This window comes from Hyaloscypha bicolor, assembly GCF_002865645.1.
Source record: "Hyaloscypha bicolor E unplaced genomic scaffold K444scaffold_136, whole genome shotgun sequence".
NCBI lineage: Eukaryota > Fungi > Ascomycota > Leotiomycetes > Helotiales > Hyaloscyphaceae > Hyaloscypha > Hyaloscypha bicolor.
In genome coordinates, this window is record NW_020194638.1 from 889,849 (window position 1) to 908,116 (window position 18,268).

Here is an 18,268-nt window from a genome sequence, read left to right on the forward strand (position 1 = left end):
AAGTAAGTGCAACTGAGTAATCCCTAGAAACGGCTTTTGGGGTGAAATTTATCTGTCCAAGATGATACGAAAAAGGTTAAAATTAAGAACTAAGGCGAGCCGCTCTTCCTTTAGTGAATATGTGAACGAGCGGAGGAAGGAATAAGAAAAAGAAAGAGGACGACGCCTCACCAAGCAGCATAGCACCCCTTCACTCGAACTATCCTTCCAGATAATTAGAAGAAGGAAGTGAAAACAAGGGAAGATTGAAGCTGAGACGAAACGACGCCTTTAAACAAACGGTTACGAAATACACAGTCCTTGACTCCAAACACTCACATCGACAATCGAGCGGGCTTTTGCGCAAAAAACGGGGGGAAAAAACTCATTCCTCGGAAGCAGAGCTTCATTCATCTAAAGGAGGGGGTATCTTTCAACAAAAGGTTCATCCGCCCAAGCCTTGAGCCACTCACTCGTCCCAATTACCCACCCGGGCTTCCAAGAACTATCAATACCCACACATCCATCCATCCATCTCATTCATTTCTATGTCCCCGTCGCTATAAAACACGCTCGAATCGACTTTGTTGGCCCTCGTCCCTCACATGCGCATCTCATTTCGAAAAGAACGGAACATCTCCAGGATATTTTTATGATAACTTCGGTAATACAAACAATTACTTCCTTTCCATCCATGAGAAAGATAAGGATAGGGAGGAAGGGGTTTTAAGAGCTGGATGTGCTGTCGGCGAGGACTTGGACGATGTTCATGTCTAAGGATAGGACGTTGCTCTTGAGTGGTGCTTCCTATTTAACGATCAGATCAGCTCTGAAAAAGATTAGAGAAATTTGGGGAAGGTAGCGTACGTAGTAAGTTAAGTGCTGGCCGTTATAGATGGCGCTCTGGCCTTTGATCGACAGCGTGACCCAACCAGTGGAATTGAGAGATGAGGCTATGAGGACTTGGTCGACAATGCCGGTCATGGGGAGGGTGTTGTTTCCTGGCACGAGGGTCATGTCGTTGATGGTTGTGTTGCCGACGACGCCGGCTTTGACGGTGGAGAGCGTGAGGGTTACATTGCCCTGGGATATGATTAGTCTTTTCCTCAGAGAGATTAGAAGGGGATGCTTACCAGAGCAACGGTGATGACGGATGGGTTGGGGATGTATGCGAAGCCCTTGAGATTTGGCTCGCCGGCTTTGGCGGAGGAGTTGAGGCGGACACCTGTGACGTTGAATCCCTTCAAGCCGTTGAGACCTATGCTCGTTAGTTTCCAGATATTGGATGTTGAATTGAGAGACACGGACCTTTGTATGTGCTGGAAGAGTTGTAGTTAATGTCAACAACTGGAAGCTTTCCCTCGTGCAATTTGGTCTTTCCCGTCAACGCCGTTGTCACACTTTCCTGCGAGATAATTGCCGTAGAATACTCGGTGACTTGCTCGAGGCTTGCAATACTGAGGTTCACATTCTGAACACCAGCATTGGATACTGGGTGTAACGCGTGGATCTTTGGCATGGGAATCATCAACATAGGTGTGGGGCCAAAAGTGCCATTGGTGACAAGCCATGAGGCCGCCGTGAATGGATCAAGTGTGGGTGTGAAGATGCTTGGGCTGTGGAGGATGACTTCCTGGGTCAGGACCACGGAATTAGACGTAGGCTCGAGAAACTTCAAATCCGTGACCTCCATCCATGATTCGTCGACACCATTTTGAGCGATCTTTGGCATACCGACATAAACGCTGTTTGCTACGCATCAGTGGCCTTCTCAGGTGACCGTCCGCATCGAATGTTTTCTACTCACAGGCACAGCGCAACGATCAGGAAAATGACGCAGAAAATAATCAAATGCAACCACCAGAACCGACTGCAGTGCCTCTTTGCCTTCTGGCCAAACCCTGGCTTCGCATATTGCTGTCTCGTCTCGATCTGCTCCGCCTGGAACTGCTTCTCGGAGTCCTGGGAGACCATGATGGGGACGGTTGCGAACGACGGTACGGGATAGAAGGGCGATTGAGGTCGGTATATACGTCGCAGACGATATCCTCAGGAGTGCAGCGAGGAAAGGAAGTGGAAGGTTCGGAAACGACAGTGTGGAGCAGCAACCGGTATTAATGAAGAAACCTGGGGTCGTTCGGAGAGATGTCTGAAGAAGCACCACCACCAGCGAAGGACGAGAGTGGATGGATGCATCACAAGAGGAATGGGAAAGGAAGCCGGGCAGTGGATCGGATCTTCGAGGGCAAACCGACTGGGGTAACATCTCCGTGCGTGGGCAGTTGGCACTGAGTGGGCACTGGGCACTGGGCACTTCAGCGGGCACATGTGATCCCGAAAGGCAAAATGAGGGAATGAGAAATCCCTGAGAATCCGGTGAATTTCTTGGCTCTTTTTCGGTGCTACTCTCGCACGCAGCTCTCAGAGAGGTTGTGCTGCTTGGATCGGATGGCATGCAGGTACTGGAAGAGCAGCGGACGCCAGTTTAGAGTTCTTGGGTTGGTTCTTTCAGCTGCGACGAATGTTAAGCTCAGCACAGAGGGCCCGATTGTGCGCCGGCCGACGGGGACTCGAGGAATTTTTGCGCACAAACAACGGTCTTGCGCCACCGCGTAAGATCGGTGCAACGTCTGGCGGGTGTGAATCAGATGCTCGAATCTGGCGGAAAGTGTGGCTTGGCACCACCGAGGCAATCCCGGCGCACCTGTCGAATCGGGCCAAGCCTCCTGCCCAATCCGCGAGGATTTGTAACTTTTGATGCGAGGGTCCAAGGCGAGGAGAGCGCAGACCCTTGGAGGGGCCGGGGGGGACCCCACCTTCGCTCCGCCGTTTGAGCGGAGTTTCCGAATCCCATTCGATAATTTGCTCGTAAAGAGACTGACAGGGGCCATCCTGCGATCGTGACCCACGCCCTGGATCATGCTGGCCCATGTCCGACCCATGCACCTCCAATTTGCTACACTGCCAATCGAGACCAGCGGTCCACACCGGAGATGGCGCCATGCAACATGCTTGCAGGGAGCGCGATAGCGTCACGTGCGAGCTACTTTCCCCCTTTTGAGTCTTGACCCCTTTCAAGGTCTTTAAGACCACTGGTTCTGTTCTGTTTGGAGTTGGAAGCGTGGGAGGCATCTCCGGATGATCATTGACGGTGTGGTGCTCTTGTGGCTATGGCGTTGAATGGCGCGCCCCTTTACCAAATTGCTGGGCCTGAAGCGGCAACCATTGGTCGCTCAACGGCTCGGCATTCCCTTCTGTGTTACTCGTTGATAACTTGATGGCCAAGTGCTTCCAGCTCTTTTGCGAGTACTGTTCAGCTGCATCAGGGTGGCGAAAGATCAACTCGGTCAGACCTTTATCGTGCCTACCCGCAACGATCATCTTCTCACCTTGACAACTTGGCACCTAAGCACCTTACTATCGTTAGCACCTTAGCACCTTAGCACCTTAGCACCTTGCTGACCCCCTTCCCCAGTTTCCGCCGAGGTTCGCTTGGCACGTGATGACACCCCTCAGGCATCCCTGAGTCTCTGAGAACCCCCATTCCCAGTCAAGTGCGGGGAAGCGACCCCAGAGCGGAGAGAAAAGCACATGCTTCTCCGAGATGTCTTCCATTATTATCAATCTTGGAGTGAGGAGGGGGGTCCTCAGCTCAGGTCTCAAAATATCTCCTAGCGCCGGTGCGTCGAATTTCGAAGGCTGAACACCGTCAGCGGCCTTCGTAATTCTCATTGGTGCCCTTTGTGTTGGAATACGAAGATTATTTTCGCCGTGGGCTGATCCTCCGTTGTGGCTTGAGGGAATGACGCCTCTCCGGAGTTTGGCTTGGAGGGGCAAATCATGTGATGGTGCGTCGATTCACGATTGCTCCCGGTGAGGGAGCCACTCGAGAGTCGACTCGACTGACTACCATCGACCCGAACGCCTATCATACTGCTCAATACGATTTGGTGAGAGACTACCCGGAGTTGGGGACTTCATCTCAATTTGTTCCAACTCAAGTGAGGAGCAGAGTGGCTGAACGCCATCTCCAGGACACGGCTACAGCCTTGCCACTTAGAAGAACGGTGAAATATCATCTCAACTGAGACGCGGTCAGTATTCTTCGTTTTTATGCACTGATGCGAATCGGAAAGCCACAACCGAGTCGCCCAGATCTGTCAACGGCTTGGGCGTAAGCGCACTGTACTTCCCAAAGGTGGATTTGGTATCACGGCTCTAGATAGCTACGTCCACTTTATCGACCTTGTTATCTTCGTTATCTGTTCTGAGTACGTCGTTAACAACCAGCATTACCTGTGAAGTCATGCATGGTCTTTCTAGATCATTGAGAGAAAGCTGACAGAGCATAAACCCCACAGCCTGTGTAGGTAGCTTCCGCTGATCCACCGATGTGGGCAACTCGCACTACCCGCTCGCGCCTTCCACTTACTTCAAACACAGTTCATGGGAGGTACGAACGGGCAAGCGATGATGGATTCTATCCTCTCCCTGGTCGCCACTTGACGACCGATTCTGATTCCAAATGAGGAATGGAAATCTCTTCCACCGCAGCTTAATCTGTTGGTCCGACGTGGAAGGAAAAGTCCGCATCTTCCAGAGCGAACACAATGACCCCAAGGTATCACAGCTTCGTCAGCACAACCGTCACCCAAGCCGCAACGTTGAACTTCGACGTGTTCATAACCCCCTTCCTAGCGGTCCCTCCCCAGTACCCACATCCTCAATCACCACCGTCACGTTCCCCAAACCTCCTACACTTACCTCAAACGTCTGAATTAACCTATTAACAGCAATACCTTCTTCTCTCGACCCGAGCTCAAGAATATCTCAGAACGAACCTGCGCTTCAAATTGAATGATTCGTCGCCACAAGCTCAGCACCGGGGCCGAGATTGTGTTGGAGGAATTACAACACTCTCTCACGAGCGTCCAGGATCCCGTTGGTCCAATGAACCAGAAACACCCGGAGCAATGGCTCTCAAAGATTTAGGACAGGAGGTCCCGATTCCATCCAACATGGCTCTGGTGTCGATCCGGCGAAGGACTCCTGCGGTTAGGTCAAAGCTCGCAGCTTCCGACAAGAAGTTTACACTGCACTGTTTCATCAGTGGTATTTGCTGTGTAGGCGAGCCCTAGAAATGGTAGCTGATGAGAGCGAGTGGGATGTCGGGTTTTTGGTTCGCTGTGTTGAGGAAAGACGAATTATAGTCGGCATTAGGTGTACCAAGCGCGAGACCCACGAACTTGATATCCGACCACACTTCCTGAATCCCGGCGACCATAGCGCGCCAACACTCTTGTTTTAGTGCAAGGCCAGTATTTGAAGTGGCCCCGCTTCCCCTTTAGTATATCTTGGTCCATGCATCCATCCCTCCACAAAGCATTCTCCAACGATTGTGAGATGCTGAATAACTTCGGCCCCTCTCAACTGGTCCAGATTCTCCCTAGCTTCCCAGGAGAGGTCTTCGCGAAGGACGTCGTCTATTCGCTGCCTGATTTCTACGTCGAGGTCTCCGTCTATCTGTGCCAAGTTATGGCGGAGCACAAGAGGGACTGGATAAAAATCCTGGATCGGGAGGCTCACAATATCCCCAATCCTCGTCGACCCGGGGACAAGAGCTAGCAAGTTGTTCCCAAGCCTTGCAATCCGGCGAGAATAGAATAGATTCGGCCCATCTGTTATGAAAGACGAAAAGACGAGCTGCGCCATGAGGGACCGTATTCGCCAGCTGCTATGCCCACGTCGTGGATGAATCTCCCCACTCCAAGACCAAGGCTCTTCGGATAGGTATCGAATATCTGCATCCGAAAGACGTACCTTATTAATATCGGCCAAAGCAAACAAAATGCTTTCAATGTCTAGAGCAATTAAAATCTCCTGATCGTCCATTTCTGAATCAATCAACCAGTCTGAAGTAACTCCTCTCTTCAGCCAGTCTTTTTCGTTAGTACACTGCTCCTGAATCCATTTCAGGATTCTTTTTGGATCAGGTATCCATGGGACGAGCCACTGTCGCCACTTTTGATACGGCTGTTCAAATGCTGATTTCATAAACTGACACAAGTCCCGATCCAGTACCCGATCTCTTTTCAGCAACTCGGAAAAGTCTCTCGCAATTTGAGGACATAAGGACTGGTCGATGATCGGTCCCAACGCCTGGACCTCCCCAAGAAATCTTCCGCCAAAGACTAAAACCCGAGATTGGGACGCCCAGGTCAACGTTTTCCAATCGTAACTATACTGGTTGTATTTCAGTTCGTCTGAAAGTCTTGAATATTGGGATGGCGGCCCAGAAACCCAGTCAGGAGCCCACGAAGGGGCCTCACTCTCGCAGCGTTTCTCGTTCGGATCGAGGAGAGCAAAAATGCGGAAATCATCAAAGCTCTCGAGGAAGTAGCGTGCCAAGTCACTATACACCTTAGCCTCATTCTTCTGATAGTCCACCATGATGAGGTGCAAAAATTCGTTCTCGTACTCGGTCGCATGGCCGACCAATCCTAAATTGGCAAAAAGCATGTCGCGTGGATCCGTTACACCAAACCCTTTCCGCGATTTGAGGAGATCGTAGAGCCTTTCTGCAAACCATGGGGTCTCATTTTCGGCTGTCTCATTTTTGTCCCATTCAAGGGATCGATGTTGGAGGTGCAGTCTCCCCATGCTGTGAACTATTCTCTCTTCTGGCTTCAGTAATCGCTTGAGTGATATATCGAAAACGTGACTGTATAAGCAAGTCCATCCAGTGGCAGAAGTACCGCATTGAATCCAAGGATCCTGGGAGAGTACTAGCTCCTGGAGTATCCATACTCGTTTGAACCATGGCCGACCCACGATCCATTCACGTGCAGCCACTTCCACCTCAGAACCCAACTCATCTCGAACACGCTCGATGCTCCCACGCCTCAAATGAGGGGGCTTCCAATCCACGGGGCTCTTGGATTGAAGTGTCTCCAAGAACAGACGCGTTTCAGGCGTTCCTTCACCGAGGTAAATGACCGTATGATTTGCCTGCCGATACACCCATCCCATTTGGTTGACCTGTTGATTACGTTCCTCCGGGTCGTCTTGGTCAATACAGATGGCGTCCGCCCAGACTAAGCGAGGTCGATGTCTATCTCTGAGATGACGCAGGGCGGAGTCGAGGGACGCGGTAATGTACATTGCCTCGTTATTGACTTTGATTAATCGCGAACGAGCAGCATCTCCCCAGACATACGACAGAGCCGTGTACTTGTCGATGAGGTTGTTGTGACAATGTGTCAGTGATGTGTAGAGTAGGGTGCAGACCAGAGGACTGTCTAGATCTGTGGACGGCTGCAGAAGTATCAAGCGGATTGCATCAGACTCTGTGAGCTTTTGATATTGATAGGTCGTCATAATTGCGAAGGTTGGGAAAAAGTGGTCTGGGTGATGAGAATATGGCGGTACAAGCCTCCTAAGATGTGCTCACGTTGGTGTGGGGAACCCTGATTCCAAGTGCGGATGTCTTCCACATGAGACTCTGCTGAAAAATAGTAGGAAATCGAGGCTCCTCGGTGCAAATATGACGAAAAGAATTGAATTTGTTCCCTCGAGTCGGTTTCCTATGTGTATACGTCAACACCGGAATCGGGAAACTTGGAGTGGTGGTGCGTGAAAGCCAATGTTGAAGACTCGAAGTCCTCCATTTTGAATATCACGTGACTTTATCTCACCGCCCTGGCAAAATTCGCAGAACCCGAATTTTTATTTCAACTCAGCCTTGCACCATTCACACCGACAAGCCTTGTGGATGAAATCTCTTCTACGGACATTCGAATTGCTCTCTAGAAGACATGCTCTCCACGCACTCCGTTCGGTGACATCGACTCCATTCCGCAGACGTACGACGACCCCCAGAATGTCTTCGTCCCACCAGAGTATCGCCGCTCCACCCGCGGCAGACCAACACATCATCCACGAGGAGAAGGAATACACGACCGTCAAGGAAGGACTGGCATATATTCTCATACCCACTTCAGCCGCGAAGATTCCTCAAACGACGCCAAAGGGCGACAACCAACCGCAATCAGTCTTCTACAACCCCATTCAGCAATTTAATCGAGACCTGAGCGTTCTGGCAATCAAGGCCTATGGAGAAGAGATTCTTGAGAGGAAATTGAAGGCATTTGAAAACGCAAAGAAACGTAATGCTGCGAAGAAGGATAAAAAGCGAAAGCGTGAGAACGATGGGCTTGGTAGTGAACCGAGAAAGGCTGGGAAGGTAGGAGAAGGTTGTCAGGCTGAAGGCGCATCAGCAGCAAATGGAGAGACTGCAAATACTGCAACAAGCATGCAGAACATGAACTCGGACGAGCCAGGTGGTGGTTCTGTTACTGAGCACAATGGCGATACAAAGGCTCTCGCGAACGAGGAGTCAACCTGGGGAAGACAGCCAGCTCCAGCAGAAGATGTTTCGATGGCCGACCCAGCAGACCAGGAAGATGAGATCAAGCTCACAACAGAGGAAGAATCAAAACCAGATACTACTTCCGAAGCTAAGAAAGAGATCAAACCACATTTCCGAATCCTTGACGCTTTGTCCGCAACTGGTCTTCGAGCACTGAGATACGCCCACGAAATACCATTCACGACTTTGGTCACGGCAAATGACCTCTTACAAACGGCTACGGAGGCAATTGAGCTGAACGTCATTCATAACAAGCTGGAAGACAAGGTCTCGGCCAACACTGGTAATGCGCTCACATACATGTATAAGTTTGTTGGAGACGATTGTAAAGACGCGAAAGGACAGCCAAGATCCAGCGAAAAGTATGATGTTATTGACCTTGATCCTTACGGAACAGCGGCTCCATTTCTAGATGCGGCAGTGCAAGCAGTACGGGATGATGGTGGGCTTCTATGCGTCACCTGCACGGATGCAGGAGTTTGGGCTTCGAACAGCTACCCAGAAAAGTCATATTCTCTGTATGGTGGAACACCGATGAAAGGAGTTATGTCACATGAGGCAGGCCTACGACTAATTCTCCACGCCATTGCATCTTCCGCGGCTCGATATGGCTTAGCAATGGAGCCACTCCTATCCCTCTCGATCGATTTCTATGCCAGAGTCTTTGTCCGCATAACAAAGTCAGCCAGTGATGTTAAATTCTTGGCCGGGAAAACAATGGTGATCAATAATTGTGATACTGGTTGCGGAGCTTGGACAACACAAACCCTCGGCAAGAACAAGTTGATGAAAGATAAGAATGGGAAGAATTTCTTTTGGAAGCATTCATTTGGCCCAGCATCTCTAGGAGGCGATAATTGCCCTCTTTGCGACATGAAGACACATCTAGCTGGCCCAATGTACGCCGGTCCAATTCATTCCCCAGAGTTCATCAAGAGGATCCTCAACGGATTACCAAACGTATCGAAGGACACATACCAAACTACAACCAGGATCGAAGGCATGCTTAATCTCGCCCTCGAGGAGATTTTCCCGCTTGAAGAGGATCCCGACTCGCCGACCGCATTTTCGAAGACGAGAAAATACGATCATTCACTTATTGACCCAGCTCCATTCTTTTTCATTCCATCCGCATTATCTAAAGTCATCCATTGCATTACACCTCATGAGGACGCTGTGCGTGGTGCGTTGAGACATTTAGGATACTGGTGCACGAGAAGTCACGCCAAGCCAGGAAGCATCAAGACCAACGCTCCTTGGGATGTGATTTGGGAAATCATGAGAGAATGGACGAGGCAGAAGCAGCCGATCAAAAAGGATGCCATCAGAGACAACACAGCTGGATACCACATCATGGGCATGGGAAAGAAGCCGACCGGAGCAAATGGTGCAAACACGACCGAGGGTGGGGTTGGCATGACAAACAAAGAGAAAACTGCGGGTGATGATGCCCCGAGTGATACCCCGACCGAGAAGGAGACGTTTGAGGTCGTATTTGACGAGAAATTGGGGAAAGAAAAGGACACGAGGAAACTTGTCCGATATCAGCTCAACCCACGGGAGAATTGGGGACCGATGAATCGTGCCAAAGGAAAGGCATAGAAAGACAACAATCCAAAATCGCGTCGCTCTGAAACTTACCTTGCCATATTACCTGACACTTTCCGATATTTCGGAGCATAGAGGAACTTGTTATCACTCCACGGCACCATTTTATCGAACTCCGGAGCAAAGTCGCTCAGCGAAGGATACAGAAGCCATCTATCAAATTGTGCTTTCCTCTCTTAGGTTCCGCGTTCCGGTCGCAGACACCATGCTCATTTGCAAAGAGAATTTTCTTTCCATCCTATTGTCAATTCTGGCCCGTCCCACTACCATGCTGGGTGATCATTGATCCCCTATTTTCGAGCGTCAATTCCTCTCAAACATACCCTCTCATTCATTCTCTTCCTTAAAAATCCACCTCGTACCTTCTCAAGAAACAGCAGGCAGAATCTCCGTCGAGTTCGCTAGAAAGCTATCTACTATCACTATCATCAACATATTTACTGTAGTCATTCTACTTACAATTCGCGTTATATACCACCATTTGCGTCGCACTGTTTTCATCAGCACTACGATGGACTCTATTTTCTGAGGGAAACTTACTAATATGGACTTGTCGTCGCTGCGATATCTTCTACGAACACGATGTCGAAACCCTGTCTTTGTCAGCAACCAATCTCTCATTCTCCCCATTTTCCTCAAGAAAAGGGTACCTTATAGTAAGCATCCAAGAATGTTCCCCACTGTCACTCATTTGTTAGCGAAATAATATTCCTCTTCGTGGTAGAGAAAAAAGGGGGTGGGTGGGCGGCGCTCGATGAAGTATTAGTCCGTCGAAATCTCAATAGAATTCTCGTCGAAATCTTTTCCGGACCAGTGGGGAAAGTTTCCGGCCTGTCATGGAATAGTTTTCGACGGCCGAAAAGTAGCGACGTGCAACAAATTTGTTGTATCATGTGATAAGGTACCACTGGTCAAGTGCTGAGTGCATGTATGAGACTGCGAAGGGAACTCACAACACACTGATCCGCATTCACGCCCCCGAAGAACAGAGTCGTGATCTCGTTTTCTTGAAGATAGAGACCGAGCGGTGTTTGAGCGCCCCAGAGCCCGGAGAGTCGATCTACATTTTGTCAACTCTTCCCTTTTTCACCTGGCCTGTTCCTTGTCTTTTCCAATTTCTCGCTCGTCCTCGTTTCGGGATTCAAAAGAGGAGCGTATCGGGGTACGTACTTTTGTTGAAGTAAAGATCCGTCCCACTCTTCACACCCTCAACTTGCAAATCATAAAGCGGCCCATACGGCCTCGCATTCCAAGACCCACGCATCAGTTTCGCACCCGCTGAAATATTGGTCCCTGGGACAATACCCATATCTGAACCGAATGTTGCTGTTTCTTGTTACCAACCCTCCCTCTTTCACCTTTCGTTCATTGAAGGTTGACTGACTTGTTGATGAATGGTTGTTAGAGAAGCCATCTAAGAATGCAGGAGGCATCGTGATGAGATCGTAGTTATCTAATCCCCACTATACACACACTCTTTAGTGACGAGAAAGATCCGAGAGGGAGGGGAGGGACGTGTACATTCGTCCACAAAACCTTCACCCCTGCCTTTCGGAACCCGGTAATCATATTCACAGTCGCGCTCACAACTCCTCTTCCCGCATCAGCTTTCGGGCTGAGCCCTGGATGGAGGAAGAAATCTTTCTCGCTATCAGCATCCTCTCAGATCAAAACTTCATGACCTCAAATTGGCAGGGAAGGGTAGGTTTACTTTGCATGTCAATAATCACCAACGCGCTCCTACTCGCTTCGATAGTAATATTTTTACGACTCCCATGGCATGGGATGGTGTATACCCCCGTGCTTGTTGTTGGCTCCAGAGCTGAGCGTGTGAGGTCCCAGATTCCGGACGTAGATTTGATCCAACTAAAACAGACTATGAGCATCATTACTTTTAGTAGGGAGTGGGGATTAATCTCACTAGTTATAATAATTCCCCAGCAAACTCGAATTTGTGTCCAGTCCACCGACAAGAGAGGTATAAGTGCCAATTGAGAACTGAGCGTTCACCAGACTTGCGGCAGGCAGGAGGACTTGAGCAATGTTTTTGAGCAACATTTTGAAATCGAAGGCAAGGAAACAGTCAGAAGTCAGATTTTGCAAGAAGGGGAGCATGGAGCCTGATTTATAAGATGTTTTGAAGTATGGGCGAGATGAGGAGTGGGATGAACTTGGCCGACCTCTGCCCGATATATTGAGGATTCCTTCTAGGTAAACGGTAATGGAGTTAATCAATTCGGCAGAGATAGGGTATTGTATTGCACGGGTAACCACTGGAAGGGCGGGGTAGTTTCTTGAGTGGAGAATGGTGATGTATGTACCTTCTTACTGGTCGTTTTGATAACGACGTTGTGATCGGCATCGTCTAATGAGGAAGGTGGGGGATGGGAAAGGAGGAGAAATTTGATCACGTGTTCACAATGTTGATGCCTTCCAAAAGATGGGACAAAGAGCTTCCGATGTATTTGGATTATTGATATCTCATTTAGTAGTTCGTTATGCGTTAAATTTTCCATTATCCATTAATTATTATGCTCCCTCTCCTCAAAATAGTGCCGCCAATGCTGACATTGCAACAGCTACCCACACATTTCTCAATCCACCCAAATCAACTCTCTTCACAGCACCACCAGTATACTGAGGCGGCGCACTAACAAAAGACTCAATGACACTGCCTAATTGCGTAGTCGACGTCCCCCCAACAACTACCTGCGTCACCTCAGGCCCAAGCGAGAATGTAGTTCCAGACTCCGTGATATCTGAGCCACCAGCACTTAAAGTCTCAGTGCCAACCACGACATTGCCTTGCGAATCTGTCGTCAAGGTCTGAGTTCCGACCACAAAGTCACCTTGCGAGTTGGCGGTGATTGTTTGGCCATTTACGACTAGAGGTGGTGGGACGGCGGTGGTGATGGCGTTTGTTGGAGATGGAAGTGGGGCAGGTGCGGGAGGAGGGTTCGAGCTAGCTAAAGGATTATTGACCGGCGAAGAGATATTTGACGGACTTGGACCTGGATTTGGATTCGAACTCGCAGGCGGAGGTGGCACGATGGTGGTTCCCGGGGGAGTCGTAGCTGGCGGGATCGGTGTAGTTGGGGTAGGCAGGGTCTCTGCCGCTGGAGTTGTTGGAGTTGTTATGGGTGGAGGTGGTGGATTTCCACCACCGCCAACGGATGTCGTCTGTACGGGAGTACTTTTGGGCGTGGTGAGACCATCTTGGAGAGTCAACGCGAGAGGTGGATCCCAAACACCAAATGTATTAAAACCGCAAGTTGACCAGAGGGGGTCTATTTTATTGATTCCAGGTGGCAATGACAATTGCGGCGTACAGATATTGGTGAGGATTGAGTGCTGAATTGGGTCCGACTGGCAGTTTGTTGTGCAGAGGCATTTTCTAGGAAGAGTTAGTGATCAATTTGGGGAGGACGAATGAAGGATTTACGGGCTGTCAAAATCAGCGTAATTGATTTGTGTCCAGAGCCCCAGTGATGGCGCAACCCCAGAGAACGAGGTTGCAAGAGTTGATGTGCTCAGTTGGGTGGGGGCGTAACTCGTGAAGACGTTCGGATAAAGGAGTCCAACAGGGCCACATAAATTTGCGGCGTTGACGCTTGTCAAGAATACATAGACCGAAGGCGAAACACTTCCTTGAGTCAGCTCGAGTACTTTAAGGAATCATGAGGACACTTACTAGCTCACATTGTATGAATTGACAAGAAGAGATACTGGCGGCGTTGGCGCGGGGGTGGGCCAATAGGCGATTTGAACGCCTGTGGCTTGTATTGCACACTGACCGCAGCAGGGAGGAGAGGGTTTGTACAGGTCATCAAAGAAAGTACCAGGAGGCAGGAGAGTTGCGATCGCCGAACTTTCTGACAGGTATGACGTGAAACATGTTGAGAAAAGGCAAGGATCGTAAGACGCTATATCCTGGAAAGTGAGAAGCCCACGGCCAGATGCTCCAAACAGGGAAGAGATATCCGCTGTAAGTACACTGAGTTCTGAGGCGAGGTATGATACATAGGCAACGGTGTCGGTGATTGGCGCATTAGCATATCTTTCAATGTTTGCGTAGTCGCTATTTATCTTGCTGTAACCCGATTCAAGGTACTCTTCCAAGGCCGTAGTTGGCAGGGTTTGCAGACTTGACAAGAGGTACGTGATGAAGTTGACTGAGCCACAAGAGGTAATCGTCGTCGATCCTTTCGAAGTGTTTGTGGCGCCTCCAGGGCTAGTGATGCTCGCAGTTGTATAGCTTGGAGCTTCTCCCAAATTCTTCATGCTCGTAGTCGTGTGATTCAAAACAGAACTGAACGTGTTTGCTGGTGATGAGTGGCCAGTCAGTGGGGTTCAAGGCATTTACAAGAAGAGGACAAAAGAGACACCCCACTGACATGTAGTAAGGCCGCCTTGGGCGAATGAGAACCCCAGAAAGAGACAAACTCGAATCCGCCTCCAGGACGTCATATCTGAAAGCATGGTTGTGAGGCACAGCAATCTGGTGCTGGGCTACGAAGGGCACAATGCTCAAGTGGGTGGGTTCTCAGCAGCTAAAGACTTGAAGCTTCTGAGAGTCTGGCGGGTTCTAGGTCATGACTGCATGACTGCATCAGCATCAGTTATCGATTGCTTCCCGTGCAAAAGAGATCTCCAATCGAGTCATCAGGCTAGCGGTGAGGCTGATGATCCCCAAAGAAGCAAAAGATGTTGTCTCAGCGTGGTGTGGACGGCGGAGAGGTCTTCGGACGAAGACGAGACGTAAAAATGAAGGAAGTGCAAGTAGTGGCAATTCCGCTTGAGATGAGGCTGAGAAACAGAAATCATATGACTTGAATTGATACTTGCACAGTGCGTTGGGTTATTGTTCGAACTCAGTGGCCTCATTTTCAATAAGCCTCTTCCCCGGTGCAGAACCCCGCATATGGCGCATGACACAAAAATAAACTCTGCAACCTATGAAACCCAAGTTAAAGTGAGAGCACACCCACGGGTCAAGCCTATCTCTTGGGTGCTGAAATCTAGCCCATAAATGGCCACACCTCTTGACGAAAGCAGTGAGACAGCATCGCTAGCTTGAAAGCTTGAACTTTTTCAGCAAATATTTGAATTTTGCAGGCGTTCGCCAAGCCTAACTGAACCGCGTTGCAAATTCTGGGCCAATGAGAGCAAAATAACGGCAACTTCCGATCATCACCTCGCCGTCGGCCCTGAGTGTGAACAATCAGAATCTCGGATGAAAGTCTTCGTAGGAGAGTCAAGAATAGAGAACCCTTGAAGACCTCTCTCCCGTTCTCTTGCTTCGATCCACCCAGACGAACAAAATGGCTCCTGGCACTAGCCCCCACAGCTCTCGGTTCACTGCGGCTCTGCTCTTCCTGATTTCCCCGCTGTTTGTTGCGTGCACTGGCACTATCCCTGCGCCAATCGTAGTGTCCCCTAGTCAATACTGGTGGGTCTGCATTCCACTACCCTCGTCTGCCTTACTGACATTGATTGCAGGGAAGGCAATGATGGTCCTTGGTCATCTTTCACCATACAAGTCGGCACTCCGGCTCAAAATGTCCGAGTTTTGATATCAACTGCTGGTACTGAAACATGGGTGGTCCTCCCAGAAGGCTGCGCGAGCGATGCTCCACCGAATTGTGCCACCTTGAGAGGATTAGAATTCAACATCAGTGCATCTAAGACGTGGAAAGCAAACAACTTCTATACTCTCGAGCTGGAGTCAAACCTGGGACTAAGTGGAAATGGTGAATTCGGCTTTGATACAGTAGGGCTCAGCTGGCAGGGAAGTGGTGGCCCTTCATTAGACCATCAGCTCGTTGCTGGCATTGCCACTTCGGATTTTTGGCTTGGGACATTTGGGCTTACTCCTCGGCCGACAAACTTCAGCAGCTTCAACGATCCGCAGTCTAGTTTCATGGAGACTTTGAAGAATAAATCCATGATACCGAGTCTATCATGGGCTTATACCGCTGGGGCTCCCTACCGTAAGTATTCGTCCAATTCGAGAACCGACCGTTGACTGATATAGGCCAGGGTTCGAGAAAGTCCTCGGAAGTTTGGTACTGGGCGGCTATGATCTCTCCAAAACAGGACCTACAAACATGAGCTTTGCGTTTGCGCCGGATATCTCTCGGGACTTAACTGTTGGGCTTCAATCAATTTCTACGTCTTTTCTTGGAACGAGTCACGGTCTCCTTCCGAATGGCATTTTAACCATGATCGATTCCACAGTGCCTGCGATTTGGCTTCCCATAGAAGCGTGTCAGCAATTCGAGAAGGTCTTCGGCTTGACGTGGGATGCAACGAGCGAACTATACTTGGTCAACGACACATTGCATACTACTCTAGTGAAAAACAATGCGAGCTTCACGTTCAGTCTTGCAAATTCCACGAAAGGGGGCCAGGTGCTCGACATCACACTCCCGTATGCAAGCTTCGATTTGTCGGTCGGTTGGCCTAAAGTTGCGAACACCTCGAGGTATTTCCCACTTATGAGAGCCGCAAATGACACACAATATACCCTTGGTCGAACCTTTCTGCAAGAAGCGTAAGCATTCATTGATATCACTGGGAGTATACTTACTTGGACAGGTATCTCACGGTCGACTATGAGCGATCAAAGTTTTATGTCTCTCAAACTGCCTTCCAGGAAGGTGCTACCGAGCACATAATCACAATTTCGTCGCCTAATTCGACTGTGACTGTAGTACCGAGTCCACCATCGGGCCACTCTTTGCCGACCGCTGCAATTGTTGGCATTGCTGTTGGCTGCGTTATACTGGGAGTTGTCGGGGTGCTCGCTCTTCTGTTCTTCCTCAAGAAACGGCCTTTCGCGAAGCCAAAGGAGGATGCTAAACCGTCCGAAGAGCCGCCGATAGAAATGACAGAGCATACCTTTGGTGGGAAACCGGAGTTGGATGATACTGCAATGCCTCCTAAACCTCCAACGGAGATGGCCGCCGTGGCAGTTGAATATTATCCGCCGGACAAGGATGCTCGCGAACTTGAGAGTCCTAGGCCAAATATTATCTACGAGATGCTCGGAGATACGCCCAGGGCACAAGAGCTGCATGCTGTGGAGAGTTCTTCTCACTCTCCTCGTTCTCCAGAGCCTCAAATATCGCGGTTGCCCGGGACCATTAGTCCGGTCAGCGGCCGAGGCGAGAGAGTTGTGAGTGGGATGAGCGATTCCACTCTTTGAGAGTTGTAAGTGGATCTTCTTGGCTTGTCTACAAAATGTAATTCGCGTGTTGTGCTGGGTTCGGGGTGGAGCGCCCAGGATTATGTGGTGCCAACCTCGTGGTCCACGGAGTCGATGGTATCAGCTCTGAGATATTGCTGCTTAATGAGAGAATTTGTAATAAGAAACACCAGCTGCGAAGCATCAATATAAGACAGCACTTACAGTCGCTCAATCACATCGTACTAATGGGTTAAAGCTTGACACTCTTTTCGACGTGTCACGCTCTCGTGTTTATGGATAATTCTCTGGGTGCCTTCTCAGGGGAATGCACCCCAAAATGAAAAGAGAACAAATTGAAGAAGTCGTCTCCAAAAGCTGCGTGGTGAATTTGATGAAAGGAGGGATGTGGTCAGCGAAGGGATGAGGGAAAAAGAAGGAATATCGGAAGCTAAGCAGATTTTAGATCATGCTCACGTGACCTTGGCGATCCTTTCAGCTTCCACTTCATCTCGTCTCTCATCTTTCCATCTCACCACAACTGAGAGAATCCAATTACGGGCTTGCATGCTGAATTTGGAAGAATTCGATGTTCATCGTTGGAGTGGCGTCTTTCAGTGTACACTTGACACCCGAGTTGGCTTGATCCGATCCACCTGCAACAGCAAAACTTGACGGTATGTATGATTCTTGTACGGCCCGGGGCATCCCGTTTGTTGGTAACGCGGCATGCAATTCGGGGAAGAAGTGGTATGATTTGCGAAGGCGCCGGTGAAGGGGAATACGAATCTTGGGCGCGAGTTCTTTCCCGATGAGAATAATGAGGAGTTGGTGGCTTATGATAGTGCTTTGATTAATTCTCCAGCTGTCAATGGGTACAATGGCAAGTAGAAATGTAGCTTGTGGGTCTCTAGATGATGAGTTCGATTCTACGATGCAATGAGTTTTGATGAATGTTTGTGATGGGGTATGTTTGCTTCATGATGAGTGAGAATTAGATATAATTATTTTTGGAATGATGTCGACACGATCATTAGAGAACAAATGGTGCTCTGGAAATCTTCAGG

At 49.5% G+C, this 18,268-nt stretch overlaps 7 protein-coding genes across 7 annotated transcripts; 2 read left to right on the plus strand and 5 right to left on the minus strand.

Annotated features, from left to right (window-relative positions):
• Positions 1-576: 576 nt before the first annotated feature.
• K444DRAFT_133441 (uncharacterized protein) lies at positions 577-2,059 on the minus strand. Its single transcript, XM_024870473.1, has 5 exons — positions 1,787-2,059; positions 1,288-1,724; positions 1,113-1,237; positions 847-1,062; positions 577-786 (listed from the first exon to the last, which is right to left on the minus strand). Exons 1-5 carry the CDS (start codon positions 1,951-1,953, stop codon positions 706-708), a joined length of 1,026 nt encoding a protein of 341 aa, XP_024730909.1. The 5' UTR covers positions 1,954-2,059; the 3' UTR covers positions 577-705.
• Positions 2,060-2,487: 428 nt separating this feature from the next.
• K444DRAFT_634791 (uncharacterized protein) lies at positions 2,488-3,111 on the minus strand (the record flags this gene model as incomplete). The annotated part of the gene is made up of 1 exon (XM_024883793.1): positions 2,488-3,111. One exon carries the CDS (start codon positions 3,109-3,111, stop codon positions 2,488-2,490), a length of 624 nt encoding a protein of 207 aa, XP_024730910.1.
• A 2,074-nt stretch (positions 3,112-5,185) lies between these two features.
• K444DRAFT_133467 (HET-domain-containing protein) lies at positions 5,186-7,600 on the minus strand. Its single transcript, XM_024870474.1, has one exon. It carries the CDS (start codon positions 7,354-7,356, stop codon positions 5,284-5,286), a length of 2,073 nt encoding a protein of 690 aa, XP_024730911.1. The 5' UTR covers positions 7,357-7,600; the 3' UTR covers positions 5,186-5,283.
• A 193-nt stretch (positions 7,601-7,793) lies between these two features.
• On the plus strand, positions 7,794-10,009 carry K444DRAFT_646388 (N2,N2-dimethylguanosine tRNA methyltransferase; the record flags this gene model as incomplete). Its single annotated transcript, XM_024885195.1, has 2 exons — positions 7,794-7,811; positions 7,877-10,009. The coding sequence occupies 2 exons, from the start codon at positions 7,794-7,796 to the stop codon at positions 10,007-10,009; spliced, it is 2,151 nt and encodes a 716-aa protein (XP_024730912.1).
• A 372-nt stretch (positions 10,010-10,381) lies between these two features.
• K444DRAFT_655667 (Isochorismatase hydrolase) lies at positions 10,382-12,073 on the minus strand (the record flags this gene model as incomplete). The annotated part of the gene is made up of 10 exons (XM_024886030.1): positions 10,382-10,431; positions 10,475-10,506; positions 10,556-10,608; positions 10,666-10,695; positions 10,969-11,075; positions 11,186-11,341; positions 11,400-11,478; positions 11,537-11,655; positions 11,727-11,881; positions 11,937-12,073. The coding sequence occupies 10 exons, from the start codon at positions 12,071-12,073 to the stop codon at positions 10,382-10,384; spliced, it is 918 nt and encodes a 305-aa protein (XP_024730913.1).
• A 357-nt stretch (positions 12,074-12,430) lies between these two features.
• Positions 12,431-14,370, minus strand: K444DRAFT_133521 (uncharacterized protein). The gene is made up of 3 exons (XM_024870475.1): positions 13,707-14,370; positions 13,458-13,658; positions 12,431-13,409 (listed from the first exon to the last, which is right to left on the minus strand). The coding sequence occupies exons 1-3, from the start codon at positions 14,294-14,296 to the stop codon at positions 12,560-12,562; spliced, it is 1,641 nt and encodes a 546-aa protein (XP_024730914.1). The 5' UTR covers positions 14,297-14,370; the 3' UTR covers positions 12,431-12,559.
• A 966-nt stretch (positions 14,371-15,336) lies between these two features.
• On the plus strand, positions 15,337-17,222 carry K444DRAFT_598377 (acid protease; the record flags this gene model as incomplete). Its single annotated transcript, XM_024878531.1, has 4 exons — positions 15,337-15,464; positions 15,515-16,005; positions 16,055-16,568; positions 16,613-17,222. 4 exons carry the CDS (start codon positions 15,337-15,339, stop codon positions 17,220-17,222), a joined length of 1,743 nt encoding a protein of 580 aa, XP_024730915.1.
• Between the last annotated feature and the right edge of the window lie 1,046 nt (positions 17,223-18,268).